General features: G+C 35.9%; 1 protein-coding gene across 1 annotated transcript in view; it reads left to right on the forward strand.

Moving 5' to 3' along the window:
* dock1 (dedicator of cytokinesis 1) overlaps positions 1-18,606 on the forward strand; it is a 270,237-nt gene that overhangs the window by 191,153 nt on the left and 60,478 nt on the right. Inside the window, exons 29-32 of the mRNA XM_016230377.1 lie at positions 5,616-5,694; positions 8,012-8,112; positions 14,444-14,502; positions 17,613-17,761. Coding sequence (XP_016085863.1) covers positions 5,616-5,694; positions 8,012-8,112; positions 14,444-14,502; positions 17,613-17,761 — 388 coding nt within the window. The remainder of the gene's footprint in view (positions 1-5,615; positions 5,695-8,011; positions 8,113-14,443; positions 14,503-17,612; positions 17,762-18,606) is intronic.

The raw sequence follows: 18,606 nt of genomic DNA on the forward strand, positions 1-18,606 counted from the left end.
TTGCATCTTTCCCAAAAAGACTTATGGCTGTATTAGATCAAAAGGGTGTTTCTACTAAATACTGAGCAAAGGGTCTGAATACTTAGGACCATGTGTTATTTCAGTTTTTCTTTTTTAATAAATCTGCAAAAATGTCAACAATTCTGTGTTTTTCTGTCAATATGGGGTGCTGTGTGTACATTAATGAGGAAAAAAAATTAACTTAAATGATTTTAGCAAATGGCTGCAATATAACAAAGAGTGAAAAATGTAAGGGGGTCTGAATACTTTCCGTACCCACTGTATATGTGTGTTTATTTTTATATGTATTTATTTGTATGTCGATATTTATTTATGTTTGAAAGTTCTGTTTAAAGTTGCAGCATGCAGTATCATGGTCCCGCGAGCCGATTTAAGCAGTCTGACCTCAGTTTGCTGCTAGAAAGAAGTAGTAAATGGATGTTTTTGCAGCAAAATTGCTTTTGAGGTTCATGGATCAGCAGTCCAGTCAGAGTCATTAGATCCGACTGCAACACAAACACACATGCATCTGTTACTGAATCTACATTAGCAGCAATGAACGACATGTGTGAAATCTGTTGGCGTTTCTAGTGTTTGCCCTGCCGTGCTCGAGCGTACAGACTGATTGGCTTTAATTGTGAGGGGTTAAAATGAGGCTTGTCTTTGCTCCGTTTGCATCCCAGACAGATTTCCAGAGATCAGAGCCCAGCTGCTGTTTGAGTTTGGCTCACACGACTGCGTCTGCATGCATTGATTACTCATGTCAGTGGTATTAAAAGGAAGAGCGCATGAGGGATATAGGGATCATCAAAAGTGGGATTCGTTTGACCTCGTGGCCTCATATTGAGCAGCTGCGGCATTAGAGAAATCGTCTTTAACCGTCTTACACGGTTGTTTGGTCTTCTGATGCTCTGATGAACGGATAAACTGTGTAAGGCATGTGTGTTGCTGAAATGAGAGCAGTTCATCAGCGCTCAAACGCGCCTGCACATTCATCAGTGCTACTTATGTGTTAGAGACAAACAGAATGTGCTGGTGGTGTTTGTCTTGGATTGTTGATCCAGTTTATTTATAGAGTCAAAAGGAATTGATGAAACAGATTGAGTTTGACTGAAATTGATTGGATGATCCACATTTGAAGGCGTATTTAAACCTCTGTATAAAGTCCCATGTGAATTTGATTTTAAAAATAGCCTAAATTTGTCATTAAGAAAGTGTACCTTCGTGATTTAATGTCATTTACAGACACCTATGATGGAGGTGTCTCTGAATTCATATTATTTTATTTTATTCTATTTATTATTGTATTTTGTTTTGGTTTTGTTTTATTGTGATGTTCTGTTTTATTTCAGTTTATAAATGTTTTTTATATTTTACTTTAATACGTTATTTATTTATTTTTTATGAAAGTTTTCTTTTATCAATTACTGTCATTTACACACATGTATAATAGAAGTTTCCATGACTTTATTTGATCTTATTTTATTTTATATTCTTTTTTTTTATGTATTTTGTTTTTTGTTTGTTAAAATCACTCGGGACATCTTAGCAATCACTCTATCATTATGATGATGATGATGATGATTTTTGCATGTGCAAGAACCACCAGGTGTCAATGAGATAGCCATAATGGCAAATAATGCAAATGCATGAACTGCGTTTAATATATGTAATTAGACCCGTGACTTTTATTCAGTAAGGATGCCTTGAATTCATCAAAAGTGACAGAGACAAAATATTTCTATTTCTAGTAAATGCTGTTCTTTTGGACATTCTATTCATCAAAGAGAAAAAAATATCCACAGCACAGCTAATAACAGATAATAATAAAAAATGAGCAGCAAATCATCATATTAGAATGATTTCTGAAGGATCATGGGACACTGAAGACTGAAGTAATGGTGCTGAAAATTCAGCTTTGAAATCACAGGAATAAATTCATTTTTACAATTTATTCATTTATTATTGTAATTATATTTCACAATATTACTATTTTTACTGTATTTTTAACCAAACAAATGCAGCCTTGGGGAGCAGTAGAGAGTTTTCCTTCAAAAACAAAAAAATCTTACTGACCCCAAACTTTTGAATGCTAATATAGATTGACAAACTGATGACTGTCAGTTGATGACAAACAGAGCGATGTTTAATGCCACAAAGTACTACAGTATTACACTTTTACTTAGTTGTTTCTGCATATTAAACTGAGATGGAAATTATATTAAAAAAAAAAACACACACTTTTCACCTTAGGAAACGATAACCTATTTGCCTTCCAGAAGATGATGTTAACCAGTTATTTGTGTTCTAATGGCAGGCGTGGCACTGAGCGTGTGTCATTCTGACACCAAATGAATTTTTGACTGTAGAATAGAATATTCAATCAATGAAACGCAGTGTATGTTATGAGCTGCTGCTGCATTTCTGTTTTCTTTCCTGTTGTTTAGAGAGAGTTTTGTACTGCATGTTTGGAAGCTCTAAAACACTCATTTCCGATGTTAAAAATGACTTAAAATGTCACTGTACTTCAGTATTATTGATCAGATGGCATGATTGAGTTTATTTAGCCAAACAAATGCAGCCTTGGGGAGCAGTAGAGAGTTTTCCTTCAAAAACAAAAAAATCTTACTGACCCCAAACTTTTGAATGCTAATATAGATTGACAAACTGATGTCTGTCAGTTGATGACAAACAGAGCGATGTTTAATGCCACAAAGTACTACAGTATTACACTTTTACTTAGTTGTTTCTGCATATTAAACTGAGATGGAAATTATATTTAAAAAAAAAACACACACTTTTCACCTTAGGAAACGATAACCTATTTGCCTTCCAGAAGATGATGTTAACCAGTTATTTGTGTTCTAATGGCAGGCGTGGCACTGAGCGTGTGTCATTCTGACACCAAATGAATTTTTGACTGTAGAATAGAATATTCAATCAATGAAACGCAGTGTATGTTATGAGCTGCTGCTGCATTTCTGTTTTCTTTCCTGTTGTTTAGAGAGAGTTTTGTACTGCATGTTTGGAAGCTCTAAAACACTCATTTCCGATGTTAAAAATGACTTAAAATGTCACTGTACTTCAGTATTATTGATCAGATGGCATGATTGAGTTTATTTAAATGAAGCTGTTATTATGAAAGGCGTTGTGCTCTTGTGTGCCTCAAATTTCCACAACAATAATACAGAAACATGGGTAATGTTGGGGATGAGTAATTCTATATCACAGTAACAGTTTATATGATCATCCACCGTTGGCTATTTTTCATAGAAAAGTAATTAATTCTATAAATAACCATGTGTTAATGCTTAGTTACACTACCACTTTGTTTTTGTGTTTTATTCTCAGCAAGGCTGCATTTATTTGTTAAAAAGTACAGTAAAAACAGTAATAATGTGAAATATTATTACTGTTTTAAATAACTGAATTCTATTTGAATGTGTAATTTATTTCTGTGATCAAAGCTGAATTTTCAGCATCATTATCCAGTCTTCAGTGTCACATGATCTTCAGAAATCAGTATAATATGCTGATTTGCTGCTCAAGAAACATTTCTGATTATTATTAATGTTGAACACACTTGTGTTGTTTCATATTTTGTGGAACAACGCGTGATACATTATATATTTTTAGGATTCTTTAATGAATATAAAGTTCAAAATAGCAGCATTTATTTGAAATATAAATCTTTTGTAACATTATAAATATCTTAACTGTTTTGATCAATATAATGCATAATTTCTGAATAAAAGTATTAATTTATTTAAAAAAAAAAAAAATCTTGCTGACCCCAAAGTGTATGTATTATCCAGTTAATTATTACAATCAGATCAGATGCATCCCACTTTATATTTTCATATCTCTCTGTTTTCATGTTCAGTCTCACATTTAAATAATAAAAAGCAGTTCTACTCATTGATAGCAGTGCATTGATGCATGTACCATGGTATCAACAATATAGTAAAAGTTTCTAATGCAACATATTGAAGTGACACATCCTCATTTTCATGCGTGTCAGATTAAATATGCCGTCCGCTGTGACTAAAGTCTGTCGTCAGTCTGTCTGTCCATCTGTTGATTCAGTAAAGCTCACTTGCATTATTAATGTCTCCAGTCACATTAAGCAGTTATTTTTCAGCAGTGCATTATAAACAGATTGTATCTGTTGGCCCTGATGAGAAACTCTCCATCTCTCCGTTACAATGAAGGAGTCAAATGTCCTCCAGATCGGTGGCAGTGCCGTGATGTTAGCGCTCGCTCACACTCTTTATCTTAGTCGATCAGAAATTAATTTGCCCCGATTGAGATTAAAGGATGATTAATAAGGCTTCTGATGCATTTACACAGCCAAGGTCTTTTAAAGACGACTTACAATTCAGTCGCTGATATGCAGTAGTGCTAATGAGATGTCAAACATCTGACAGACGCTCACACATGAGGGGTCAGACATTAACATCGCCGCTTGCACTTTCATGTTGGAAATTAATAATAAGAAACTTGTCCAATCTACTTCAGCTTATGACTTTTGACACTTGATATTGAAGCATTGGCTGGTGTTTCTCAAGTGTTGCTGCATGACAGTTTGATAATGTTGGACATTAGACCACCTAGCAGAACAGGTATAGTCAACGTGAAATAAAAATAGATTTTATGTATTTATTTTAAATGATTTAATTTCTTAATACACGTTCCTGGTCATGTGGATGTTAATTAAAATTATTAATTTATTTCCTTTCATCAAATGAATTAAATAGCTTTTCCTCAGAACATCATCTTTGACAGTAATCATGTTAATTAGCTATAATATAAATAATCTGCTTAAATTGTATTTTATGTTGTAGTATGTTGCTGTATTTATTTATTTGTTTGTTTTTCAAAAATACACATATAACCATAGAAAAATAAAAACTCAAAAAAGCTTTTAATACAAAACAAAAAGTGGTTTTTAGAAGTCGCTATAGATTGCTTGCTTTATTTGCATCTTATGCATCTTGAGACTCCTACTCCTGTTGGGAAATGTTAGGAAAAAATTACAAATTTTACAGACTAGTGAGTGAACATGACTGCTACTCATATGATATCATATTACGGATGTGAAATGATCTGGACATTCAATGCTTTGAATCTGTTCATCTCGATTTGATTGCAGATTGTCATTTTGCAGTGATTTGAGTCTCTCCGTTCTGTTCTTCCTCTCCATTCGCTCTTTCTCCTTCTCTTCAGCAGTGACACAGTTAGAGAAGTATATGAAGATTTCTTGTTCTCTCTCATAGTTCATTAGCAACAACCTTTATTGAGCTAAGCGTATTTAAAGCTCTCTAATATCCTCCTAATGTGGTCTCAGTGTGGCGGAGTTAAAGACCTGTGATTAAGTTTATCATCTGTAGTTGATGTGCTTCTTCGCTGCACGCTAAACGTAGCTTTAGTTCTGTGTCAGGAATGACATTGTTCTGTGTTTAACTGGCTGTGTTTATGGTTCGTTTACAGGCTGGGGTTAAGAACAAACACGCTCATTTAAATATGATAATGAATGGATAGAGTATGGCTGTGATCTCATTGCACTAGTTTTCATTGAATAGACAGTGGCTGACGTGAGTTTTCTCTAATTTCAGAGTCTTCCTGCGAGCCATCAATCAGTACGCCGCCGTGCTCAGCAAGAAGTTTCTTGATCAAACCAACTTTGAGCTGCAGGTGAGACTTCAGCAAATCTGTTGGAACAAACAAGGAGATTTTGGTCCCCATCCACTGTCATTATATGCTAAATCCCCAGATGTTTAATGCAAGAAAAAATATCAGTGTGGAATGACATGAGGGCAAGTTGATGTATTCCTGGTGCATGTGCATTATATATATATACTGTATATATATATGTATGTATATGTGTGTGTATATATATATATATATGTATTATATCCGGTTCTGTAATCAGTAGTAAATCTCCATCGTCAGTGAACAACGGCTCTGTGTAGTTAATGCTGCTCAATGTGAAAGCCCGCAGGTGATGGAGATTTACTACTGATTACAGAACCGGCTTTCTGACAAGATGCACGTGAAATATCGCATGCGATTTATCGTACAGCCCTTATATATATATAAAATAAATACATACTGCAATATATATATATATATATATATTGCAGTATGTATTTATTTTATAAATGCATGTTATTTATTTATTCATTTATTTATTTTCATGATTATTTATTTTAAATTTATTTTATTTGTAATTTTGTTTTATTTATGTATTTATTTATTTATTTATTTTTACATGTTTTCAATTGCCATGATGTTAGATAATAATGTTAACTGGCTGTAATGTTTATACTTATATTGTAGTATGTTGCAGTATTTTTTGAATTAATTTATTTTATACAATTCAGTTTCTTAATGCATGTTCTTGGTCATATGCTTGTTGTTTAAATAAAATTTAGTTAGTTACATGTAATTTAAATAATCATGATTATTGTGAAGTGTTTACTTCATCTATGCTTTCAGCATTTCATTTGTTGTCATTTAATGATATAGCTTTGTAAATATTGGAATAATACCAGCTAAATTGAGTCTAATTCTGTGTTCAATGCAAGAAAGAATAACAGATTGAACATTTTTATTTGAACTATCCTTTTAATATCTGTGTAATGCATTAAAGGGGTCATATGATGCTTTTTTTAAAGATCATTATTCTGTTACACCAAATATGTGGAAAATAATGTGTTTTTTGAACATTAAAGCATGTCAACATTCTGTTACACCAAATATGTGGAAAATAATGTGTTTTTTGAACATTAAAGCATGTCAACATTCTGTTACACCAAATATGTGGAAAATAATGTGTTTTTTGAACATTAAAGCATGTCAACATTCTGTTACACCAAATATGTGGAAAATAATGTGTTTTTTGAACATTAAAGCATGTCAACATTCTGTTACACCAAATATGTGGAAAATAATGTGTTTTTTGAACATTAAAGCATGTCAACATTCTGTTACACCAAATATGTGGAAAATAATGTGTTTTTTGAACATTAAAGCATGTCAACATTCTGTTACACCAAATATGTGGAAAATAATGTGTTTTTTGAACATTAAAGCATGTCAACATTCTGTTACACCAAATATGTGGAAAATAATGTGTTTTTTGAACATTAAAGCATGTCAACATTCTGTTACACCAAATATGTGGAAAATAATGTGTTTTTTGAACATTAAAGCATGTCAACATTCTGTTACACCAAATATGTGGAAAATAATGTGTTTTTTGAACATTAAAGCATGTCAACATTCTGTTACACCAAATATGTGGAAAATAATGTGTTTTTTGAACATTAAAGCATGTCAACATTCTGTTACACCAAATATGTGGAAAATAATGTGTTTTTTGAACATTAAAGCATGTCAACATTCTGTTACACCAAATACACAAAATAATGATCTTTAAAAAAAGCATCATATGACCCCTTTAAGACTAGAAGTGCTACCGGAAAGCAATGAAAACAAAACGTATAGTCTTATTTATGAAAAGCATGTTTTTTAATCGTCACGTTCGGCCTTGAGTTAGAGGAAGTTCCAGCAGGGATCATTACATTTCTCTACCAGAATAACTCATGACAGGCTAATAGGCTGCAATTTCCCAGCATCTGATTTGAATATTTGAAGCGGCTCTTCTCTGAGCTTTGTGCTCATGTTAGTTGTTGCCGTTTGGTGGTTATTCTTATCCCGCTCCTTGTTTTACCCATGAACCCATCTGGTGATGCACGCTTTGGCTTTCAAGAGACAATGAATTCATTTGAAATAATTGTTGAGTGACATCAGCTCTTCTGTGCTTTAAATAGCAGTGTGTGCACAGACTGTTGCTCATACTTATTGTTCATACTTCACTCAAATCTTTCACACTAAGTATTAAGCAAGTCTGCATAACCCATCCCTCATTCTTTGTGTTAAAAAAATGAGTGATTCCTCAAATGACTGAGTATTACTTTACTAAGTGATCTCTCCTTTTTTCTCTCAGCTGTGGAATAACTACTTCCACCTCGCTGTGGCATTCCTTACCCAGGAGTCTTTGCAGCTGGAGAACTTTTCGAGTGACAAACGGGCCAAGATCTTCCACAAGTAAGCATTGATATCACAGACACCTACCCACAATGCAGTGCTGCATAATACTATCACATTAAAGGAATCGTTCATTCACCCTCAGGCCATCCAAGATGGAGATTAGTTTGTTTCTTCATCAGATTTGGAGAAATGTAGCATTCCATCACTGGCAGTGAATGGGTGCCGTCAGAATGAGAGTCCAAACAGCTGATAAAAACATCACAATAATCCACAAGTAATCCACACCACTCCAGTCCATCAGTTAACATCTTGAGAAGCCAAAAGAAACAAATCCATCATTAAGACGTTTTTGAGAACATTTTCAGCAAATTTTCATATTTGAGTGAACTGTTCCTTTAAGGAGGCATTAACACGAGAAGAGTCAGTAATACAAAGTTGTAAGAAATAATGAATGCATGTAAGTTTTATCTGGTGGGGTTGAGAAAGGTAGAGGAAATGTGTTTTCATGAAAGCATGCATTGCTGTTTAAAGCTTTCGAGAGCGAGAGACAGCAGGACTGAGTGATAGAGAGCAGTGACGAGCCTGTTATCAGCTCCAGGAGCTTCTGTCTGTCTGCTGTCTGTGTTTGCCTGTGGCATGAGCTCATTCTCGTAGAAACGGATCACTGTCTGTCAGGAGTCTTCAGCCTCTGGAATCACACGGCCTCTCAAGCAGCTTCTTCTCAGGAACAGGAGCACACGTTTCCAAAACCAAAACATTTTCTCAGGACATGTGGTGCTGGTGTCAGTAATGGCACCTCTTTCTTGAAGGTGCTTTTGCTTTAAGGTTGTGGGTGAATTTACAAGAATTGAATAACCAGCGATCTCAGCACCTCAGCATATGATAATTACATATACAATATTTTTTAGATAAATGGGACCAATACAGTATTAGATCGGATGATATCAGCCTGATAGCGGTCTTTTTTAATATTTCCATTTATTGGGTATTGAATTATTAGTATTGTTATTGCTTATTTCCCCATCATCTAGCACAAACTTAGAAAGAGAAATTGAAAGATTTAACCCTTAAAGAGCGTCTCTTAAAACAGTCTTGTCTATTAAAAGGGGTCATAAGATGTTGCTAAAAAGAACATTATTTGGTGTAATGAAATGTGTTTATGCGGTTTAAGGTTAAAAAAACACATTATTTTCCACATACTGTACATTATTGTTTCTCCTCTATGCCCCGTCTTTCTGAAACGCATCGATTTTTACAAAGCTCATCGTTCTGAAAAGCGAGGTGTGCTCTGATTGGCCAGCTATCCAGTGCGTTGTGATTGGCCGAATACCTCAAGCGTGAGACGGAAATGTTACGCCCCTACCATACTGTGATGCCCTGTCCGGCCAGAGCGAAAACATTAAAAGCCATTATAAACGAGGCATTTGTTTCACCCAGTGGGGACATAATTACGTATTATAATGACTTATACTGTCTTTTTATGTGTTGTGCATCGCGCCGCATAAACATAAAACCATGTCTGCATTTGTGATCGGAGAAATGACAAACAACAAGCGCTACTCTACACTGCCCAAAAAACTCTCTTTAAATATATAAAATATAAAAACTCTTTAAATATAAAAAAACCATGAGTCAGAACAGTTGTAGTCTACTCTCCCAGGATCAGGAAACAGTCCTCCATAAAATGCGTTGCACACATCTGAATATTTGGGTTGAAGTGTTCTGGAACAGTGTTGTAAATACAACTTAACCACTGATTTCTAGTCGTGTCCTCTTTTGGAAGACCAAACAAAGTAGTTTCGCTTTCACGAAACACAGTGTCACACACGGAGGCCTAGAGTGAGCAGAGACCGGCTTGAATGAGCGGCGGCCGGTGGGCTTGAGAACGGCGTGGCGGGCGGGCGGGATTGCGGCAACCACATGTGACGACCCCGGGCTGGGGCCAGCTTCGTCCACGGTGAAAGCCGATCCAGCGATCCACAGCGCGAAAAGAGAAAGGAACAATTGAAATCGCATCATATGACCCCTTTAAGAGCATGTTTGAGTGATTTGCTAAGAGCATAGTGATGGATTAAAAGTTTTTTATTTATTTTTTAATTAAACAACATCAAATTTTATAATATTATTAATTTTATAAATTTTTTTATAAACTAATATATTTATTTATTCTGCCAGTAATTTTAATCAACCATAACAATTAGGGGTGTCAACTAGAAATTTATGGTGCATTTTTTATTAAAAATTGTTTTTAAGAGTTAACTCCTAAATGGCATCTCTTGAAAAATGCTAGCCTTTTTTATTTATATAAATATATTTGTTTTTTATGTATTTATTTGTATTTGTGCCATTTATTGTTCTATTTATTTATTTGCTCCATTTTTTTCATTATTGTGCATTTATTTTTAATTAAGAAGAATAGATTTTAAAATAAGTCATTTATTAATAAGAGCCCATAGCATGAAAATAATTCAACTAGAAATTAACGTTGCATTCCTTTAAAAAAAAAAAAATAGTTCACTGAAAAATATATTTTGTGGCATGGAAATGTCAAATCTAAATATTCTAATATTCTACTCTTCTTCAAAGGAAAAATGTTTCGAGGATGAGCAGCTGATATTTTTGGGTGAACTGTTTAATTTTAATACCAAACTTGTGCAAAAATAAAAGCGCACAGAGCTCAACACACTGTGTCAGCTGTAATGGAGTTTAATTTGTTGACTTGCAGACAGCATTTCAACCTGATTGCACTTCATGTCCTGGAATTCTACAAAACCCAAAAAGTAAAGCAGCACAACGTTGGCATTTTGAGGGCTTTCATCAGGAAAAAGTGCTGATGTCTTGAGGACGTCGTATAGCAATCTGTTGCGCTGTTCTGACTTTGTTCTTCTGTGCTGTTTGCTCCCCGTCGGGCCTCTTTCAGAGTGCTGGTTTGATTCGTTCAGAGCCGTAGCCTGAGCTTTCATCCCTCCGTTCTTGCTGTGTTCTGCTGGAGGTGTCATGCTGACCTGAGAGAGGCTGCTGCTGCTGCTGTCTCTTCACTCTCTTGCTTTTTTCTCCTCATTCTGTCTCTCAGAGTCCAGACTTCACTGGCATCACAGAAGAGGAGCATCAGGCCAAAGCTTTCACATGCTCATTACAGTCTCTCAGAAATACACTATATTTACTGGAGAACCTGTGAGCCGTGCCTTTCTGAAACTCGGCAGCAGATGCTGGAGTGCTGTGGATTTGCCAAATCTATTAAATGGTTTCTGAGGTGTTCTGGGTGGTTCCTAGGGTGTTGCTAAGTGGTTGCTAGAGTGAGTGGCTCTGAGGTATTGACATATGGTTTATTGATTGTTCTAGGAGTGCTTGTTTGGTGTTTTGGGTGGTTGTCAGGGTTTTGTTATGTGGTTTCTCGGGTGTTCTAAATGAGTTTAGGGTGTTTCTATGTGGTTGCTAGGGTTAGTGGCTGTAGGGTGCTGCTACATAGTCAATAGGTTCTTCTAGGAGTGGTTTCTTGATGTTTTTGAGTGGTTTCAGGGTGTTGCTATACAGTTGCTAGTAGGGCTGTGCAATTAATCGCATGTGATTGTCATGCACATCTGGTCAGTAAAGCCGGTTCCGTGATTAGTATTAAATCTCCATTACCTGCTTTCAGATGGAGCGGCATTTACTACACAGAGCCATAGTTCACTGACAATTAGGCAGTATCGCGTTCATAATCGCAGATGAATCACATTCGATTATGAACGCGATTTGCCTAGCTTGTCAGTAAACTACAGCTCTGTGTATTAAATGCCGCTCCATCTGAAAGCAGGTGGTGGCGATTTACTACCAATCACGGAACTGGCTTTACTGACGAGATGCGCTTGACAATTGCATGCGATTAATTGCACAGCCCTAGTTGCTAGCATGTTGTGGGCTTTTACCTACACTGCTGTAAGTGGATGTTAATGTGAGGTTTTTTTTCCTTTTCCTGTAGTGTGTTGCTATGTGGTTTCTTGGGTGTTCTGAAATGATTTTAGGGTGTTTCTATGTGGCTGCTTGAGTGAATGGCTATAGGGTGTTGCTACGTAGTCAATAGGTTCTTCTAAGAGTGCTTGCTTGGTATTTCGGGTGGTTGCCAGGATGTTGCTATGCAGTCTCTGAGGTGTTCTGAGTGTTTTTATGTGGTTGCTAACTGGTCACTGACCTAATTTAAACAAACCCACCTTTGAGTCCGTATAACAGTCTGATCTGTAGATATGACTTGTGTTTTGCTCAGTGTCTTGAGTATGAGCAGGAGAAGAGCCGTGTTAGCAAACAGCACTAATAATACAGGAGCGGTTGTCCCTCTGTATTTTCCATCTGTCGCTGTGTTCTGTTAGCATCTTGATCGTCCCGTGGGCTGACAAGTGTGAGTGTTAATAGACTCTGCTTCCTCTTCTGTATGAGTGCAAGGACACGCAGCCTCGCTGTCTGTCTGTCTCTCTCGTTCTGTCACTGTGGACACTACAGACGCAAATTATAGAGCAGCGCTTAGCGGGAAACAGACAGAGCCATGGAGAGAGGAGAAGGTGAAGGAGGAGGGCTACGGGAAGTCAGGGGGAGGTGAAGTAATTAAGAGAGCAGGTCAGTGGAGTCAGCAAGTGAATGGAGAGGTCAGGCAGGGGAAATGAAGTGTCCAAGAGTATGAGCAAAAACATTCAATATCTGCATCTGAGACGCATGCTGTTACCGGGGTTATTACAGTAAACTAAAAGTAAAAATTAATAATAAATAAATAAATACAATCCGTTATTTGAAATAAATGTTATCTGAAATAAAATATTTAAAAAAATATTTCAGCTACTGTAGTTGCCGAGGCAACATTTCTCAACATGACATACGTAAATATCTAAAACTGAAATACATATTATATTAACATATTTAAAAAAAATAAAAACACAAAACAATTATTAAAAATGTTACAAATTAAAATGAAAAATATACAAATAAAAACTAATTCAAATTACTAATAAAAAGTACTATAGTATCTCAATGATACTAAAATAACACTGGCTGTTACAGAAATGCACCGGGTTCAGTACAAGTTAAACTAGTTAATCAACAGTATTTGTAGCATAATGTTACTACATTACTACAGGAAATAATTTTGACTGTGATAATAATAATAATAATGCTCTTGGTATACAATATGCTTCAAAAGTTGGGGGTTGGTAAGATTATTAAATATGTTTAAAAGAAGTGTCTTTTGCTCACAAAAGCTGTTTATTTGATCAAAAAATCACATGTAATGTGAAATATTATTACTGTTTTAAATAACTGGCTTCTATTTGTATATCTGTTCAAATGTAATTTATTTCTGTGATCAAAGCTGGATTTTCATCATCATTACTCCAGTCTTCAGTGTCAAGTGATCCTTCAGAAATCATTCTAATATGCTGGTTTGCTGCTCAAGAAACATTTCTGATTATTGTCAGTGTTAACAAACAATGCTGTTTCATTTTCTTTTTTTTTCAGGATTATTTGATGATATAGAAAGTTCAAAAAACAGCATTTATTTAAAATATAATATTTTGAATGCTATTACTGTCACTTTTGATCAATTTAATGCATCCTCCTTGCTGAATTCAAGTATCAATTTCTTTTTTTTTTTAATCTGAAAACATTTAAATTAGAATTAAAATTAAAATTAAATTAAAATTAAAATTAAAATATCTCAGTATTGCTAAATTAAAACCCGGATCACAGAGAGGTGAATAAGGTCCTGGTCAGACTCGAGGTGAGTCACGTGACGTGCTTTAGCATGTTAGCATGCATCTGATCTGCAGCGTCTCTGTCACAAAAATGATTAAACGTCAGTAACGAGGGTCAGACTGAAGGAATGAAGACAGGAGTTGTGAGAGGCTTTACTGAGTGTTAGCTGGGCTCCGACGCGCCTCGTCCTTGTCATCATAAATTACCACTGGATGAGAGCGTATTGACAAAGCAATCAATGGTGGCTCAGAATTCAGCTGAGGGCCACAGGCATCCCAAAATGTCAGCGTGTGATGACAGCGCTAATGAATGGATGCCAGGCCTGCGGAGGTAAAGCATAAGGGATCTGTCATCATGCTGCTTACTTCACACTTTCTTTGAACGAGAGCACCGATTCGGGACGAGTCTGCGACCTCATCTTCTGTCGTTTTCCTAAACTCGCTTGACATTGATTCTACTCCTCTTTCTGAATCGCAGATCATCCGTCCGGTCCTGTAAGGACTGTATTATGAAGGTTTGCAAGCTGAGGCTAGCAAACTGTAAATGTTTCTCAATTCCTGGAGAATCATTGAAATGTTCTGTCAGATGTTTTGTGGCTTCATAGCTCTCTGACTTTAAGAAGTCATCTTTCTAAAGTCTTTTCTAATATCTTCCTATTTCTCTTTTACAGGTATCAAGACATGAGGCGACAGATTGGCTTCGAGATCCGAGACATGTGGTACAACCTGGGTGAGCTGACCTTTAAGAGATCATTATTAAATCAGACAAAAATAGATGTAAAGTACACAAGGGTATGTCTATCTGTAAGTTCTTAACACAGCAAATGATTTATTTATTATTGCATAACTTTCTTGAATACTTTTATGGTTTTATCAAGCACAATCTGCTTGTTTTTGAATAATTTCATATACAATGTAATGTCTAAGTTTTGTACAGTTTTGCATAGTAACTCAACATACAAATCACTCTACATTCTCACATGATTTTCAACTCAAAATCACTATTTCATGTCCAGCTATGTTTAATAAATAGCTGTGTTGTTAGTGGGAGTACAGGTTAAAGATGCAATGAAAGCCTGATTTAAAGTGTTGAGGTTTTTAGTCCATGTTTGTTAGATATATGCTCATGTTGTGTTTACAAATGAACTTTTTGCTCAATTAAACTGCTGTTCAAAACTTTTGGGTCGGTAAGATTTTTAAATATTTTGGAAAGTCTCTTCTGCTCACCAAGGCTGCATTTATTTGTTCAAAAATACAGTAAAAACTGAAAAATTGTGAAATAATATTATTATTTAAAATAACTGTTTTCTATTTGCATATATTTTAAAATATAATTTATTAATGCAATGCAAAGCTGGATTTTCAGCATCGTTACTCCAGTCTTCAGTGTCACATGATCCTTCAGAAATCATTCTAAAATGCTGATTGGCTGCTTAAGAAATGTTCTTATATTATTATTATTATTATCAATGTTGAAAACAGTGATAGTTTGTTTCAGGATTTTTTGATACACAGAAAGAACACCATTTATTTGAAATAGAAATCTTCTGTAATATTATAAATGTCTTTACCGTAGGCTTGCCGCGATAGACGGTGCTGACGGTGATACCGGTGTTAAGCTGCAACACCGGTTACGTCACTTGCCCACCGCGGCACCTACCCCCACCATTGTTTTGATTTTTTGTAGTAGCCTAATAAAAATCATTTAGTTCAGTAAAAGAACAGACACTACAATTAAAAACTGAATGCGGCTGCTCAATGCAGCGTGCTGAATGACAGTCGCATCTCAGATCAGATTTCATTTCTCCAGTGAAGAGAGTGAGTCCAGCTGACTGACAAGAAGAGTGGAGTGAGACAGAAAAGACGATGGCGGATGATTTAGTTTCGAAACGAAATGCAAAAGCGCCTGTTTGACAATATTTTGGATTTTGAAAAGCCTATTGACTTTTGCCGTTTATCTAAGGTGATTTTAAGTTTTTTTGTAAAAATTGTTTCTTATTTAATTGGTTCCCCATTGTTTGTGGATTTTTACTTTATTTAAACTTTGTGTCATTTATTTATTTTATTTGACATCAAGGTGTATGCCGTGCCTCCAATCTTTCTTACTAATTTTGCTAATACGTTCTACGTTTCTTATTTATTTGGTTGTATATATATTATACATGTTTACTAAGCCTATTTCCAGTTTTGTATACCTATTTAAACTTTATGTAAGTTATTTGTTATTTTATATTAGGCATAGCCTGCCCTTTAGCATGGTGTATTTTTATTTGTTTTGTTAATAAAAGTTCTATGTTTTATATATACGCTAAAGTGAGTTTGACGTTGTATTTTGTTGTTGCATTCAAGCAATTGACGCCGAACTGCCGCTAATTCGAAAGTGAAAGTAAAATGTGCACGGCGCATTTAAGCTATTTAAAAGCAAAGGAAAGTGAGGAAAAGAGGGAAAATTCAAACGAACTAAAAACGAGCAATTACTTTACGCCGAATTGCCATTATTTGAAAGTGAAAGTAAAATGCGCACGCTGCTTTTACAAGCTATTTAAAAGCAAAGGATAGTGAGAAAAAGAGGGAACGCCCCTGCCCCCAGGGTGATACCAGTATTACCGGTGTTGTCACACGTCGATTAACCGGAGGGAAAATTTCCTCACTGTCACAACCCTACTTTACTGTCACTTTTGGTCAATTGAATGCATCCTTGCTGAATAAAAAAAATTAAAATAAATAAAATAAAAGCACATTTAAAATATGTAGTTTTTCTATGAGATTCTTGAAAAAGGCTCAACCCTTGTGTGTCCCTAAAAACCACGGCATCTTTAAAAGGTTCCCCAGCTTTCACGTACCATATTCACTAACTTGGGTATCATTTCTTTTTGTAAGGCTTATGTCTGGCCCATTTGTATTGCTTACAGCTTTAGCACTGATTCAGGTGGGTTATTTTCCGACCGAGACACCTTGCGGTTGTTTAGAGTCGTGCAAACGGAAATGCTCTGAAAGTGAAGGTGCTAATTAGTGGCAGGACAGTTGAGGAAGAACCGCTGTGAAAGTATTTTCGGCTCCCACGTTCCTCTCTGAAGGAATTTTTGCCACCTCACGCTAGACGTGTTTCTCAGCTGCCTTTGGAAAAACCACGGCATCTTTAAAAGGTTCCCCAGCTTTCACGTACCATATTCACTAACTTGGGTATCATTTCTTTTTGTAAGGCTTATGTCTGGCCCATTTGTATTGCTTACAGCTTTAGCACTGATTCAGGTGGGTTATTTTCCGACCGAGACACCTTGCGGTTATTTAGAGTCGTGCAAACGGAAATGCTCTGAAAGTGAAGGTGCTAATTAGTGGCAGGACAGTTGAGGAAGAACCGCTGTGAAAGTATTTTCGGCTCCCACGTTCCTCTCTGAAGGAATTTTTGCCACCTCACGCTAGACGTGTTTCTCAGCTGCCTTTGGTTGTTCATTAGCTGGCAGCGTTTGATAGCGGGTTTAGTCACAGACGCCAGAGATTCAGAGATCTTTGGCTGTATTCAGCACTGTGATTGTGCGAAACTCTGAAGATTAGCGGAGCGCAGATGAAAGTCTGTCTTTTGAGAGCTGTAGAAATCGTGCCTCTGAAATAGAAGTTGTACACAGCTCACAAAAATACATAAAAGTTGTTGTTAGACACAAATAGGCACTGCAAGGAAGTAGCTGAGAGCTGATATTCCCTGTGCTGCTGCACCTGCCGGCAGAAATATCACAAACATATCCTGTTTCTACGGCATAAAACACACAGAAAAGATCTTAAACAAATAAACTGAAGAATTCAGGCATGCTAACTTGAGAATTTCTTCTCAACATCCTGCAGGTCCACACAAAATCAGGTTTATCCCTGAGATGGTGGGTCCGATTCTGGAGATGACGCTGGTTCCTGAGATCGAGCTGCGTAAAGCTACCATTCCCATCTTCTTTGACATGATGCAGTGCGAGTTTCACTTCAGACGCTGCTTCCAGATGGTCAGTTTTCACAGACATCAGTAACTGTGTGATTTCTGTGATCATTACATCCTAATTTGCATACGTGTACTGCATACTAATAGTACAGTTCATGGGCAAGTACGCTACCATTTAAAAGTTTGGGGTCAGTTCGATTTTTTTTTTTAAATGTTTATGTCTCTTGTGCTCACAAAAGCTGCATTTATTTGATTAAAAATACTTCAGGTGTTTCTCAGTAATTAAACATTGCTTCTTAAATTAATTACTCAGATGAACAGTCGCAGAGCTCTTCACAGAGCATGTGTGCAAATATGCATGTGAGCATTCGGTTTTTGCTAATTTCACTGTATTGAGATACAGTATAACATACAATCCAGTCTAAAGCATGGAAGTGAAGCACTATTAATGATGTCTAAGTTTACAGAGTTGTATTGTCCACCAGGCAGCAATTGCATCAAACTTTATGTAGTTAGGGATTTTTTAGTTCACAGACATCAGTAACTGTGTGATTTCTGTGATCATTACATCCTAATTTGCATATGTGTACTGCATACTAATAGTACAGTTCATGGGCAAGTACGCTACCATTTAAAAGTTTGGGGTCAGTTCGATTTTTTTTTTTAAATGTTTATGTCTCTTGTGCTCACAAAAGCTGCATTTATTTGATTAAAAATACTTCAGGTGTTTCTCAGTAATTAAACATTGCTTCTTAAATTAATTACTCAAATGGATGAACAGTCGCAGAGCTCTTCACAGAGCATGTGTGCAAATATGCATGTGAGCATTCGGTTTTTGCTAATTTCACTGTATTGAGATACAGTATAACATACAATCCAGTCTAAAGCATGGAAGTGAAGCACTATTAA

The sequence above is a fragment of the Sinocyclocheilus grahami genome, unplaced genomic scaffold, assembly GCF_001515645.1.
Source record: "Sinocyclocheilus grahami isolate Dianchi unplaced genomic scaffold, SAMN03320097.WGS_v1.1 scaffold369.1, whole genome shotgun sequence".
Lineage (NCBI taxonomy): Eukaryota > Metazoa > Chordata > Actinopteri > Cypriniformes > Cyprinidae > Sinocyclocheilus > Sinocyclocheilus grahami.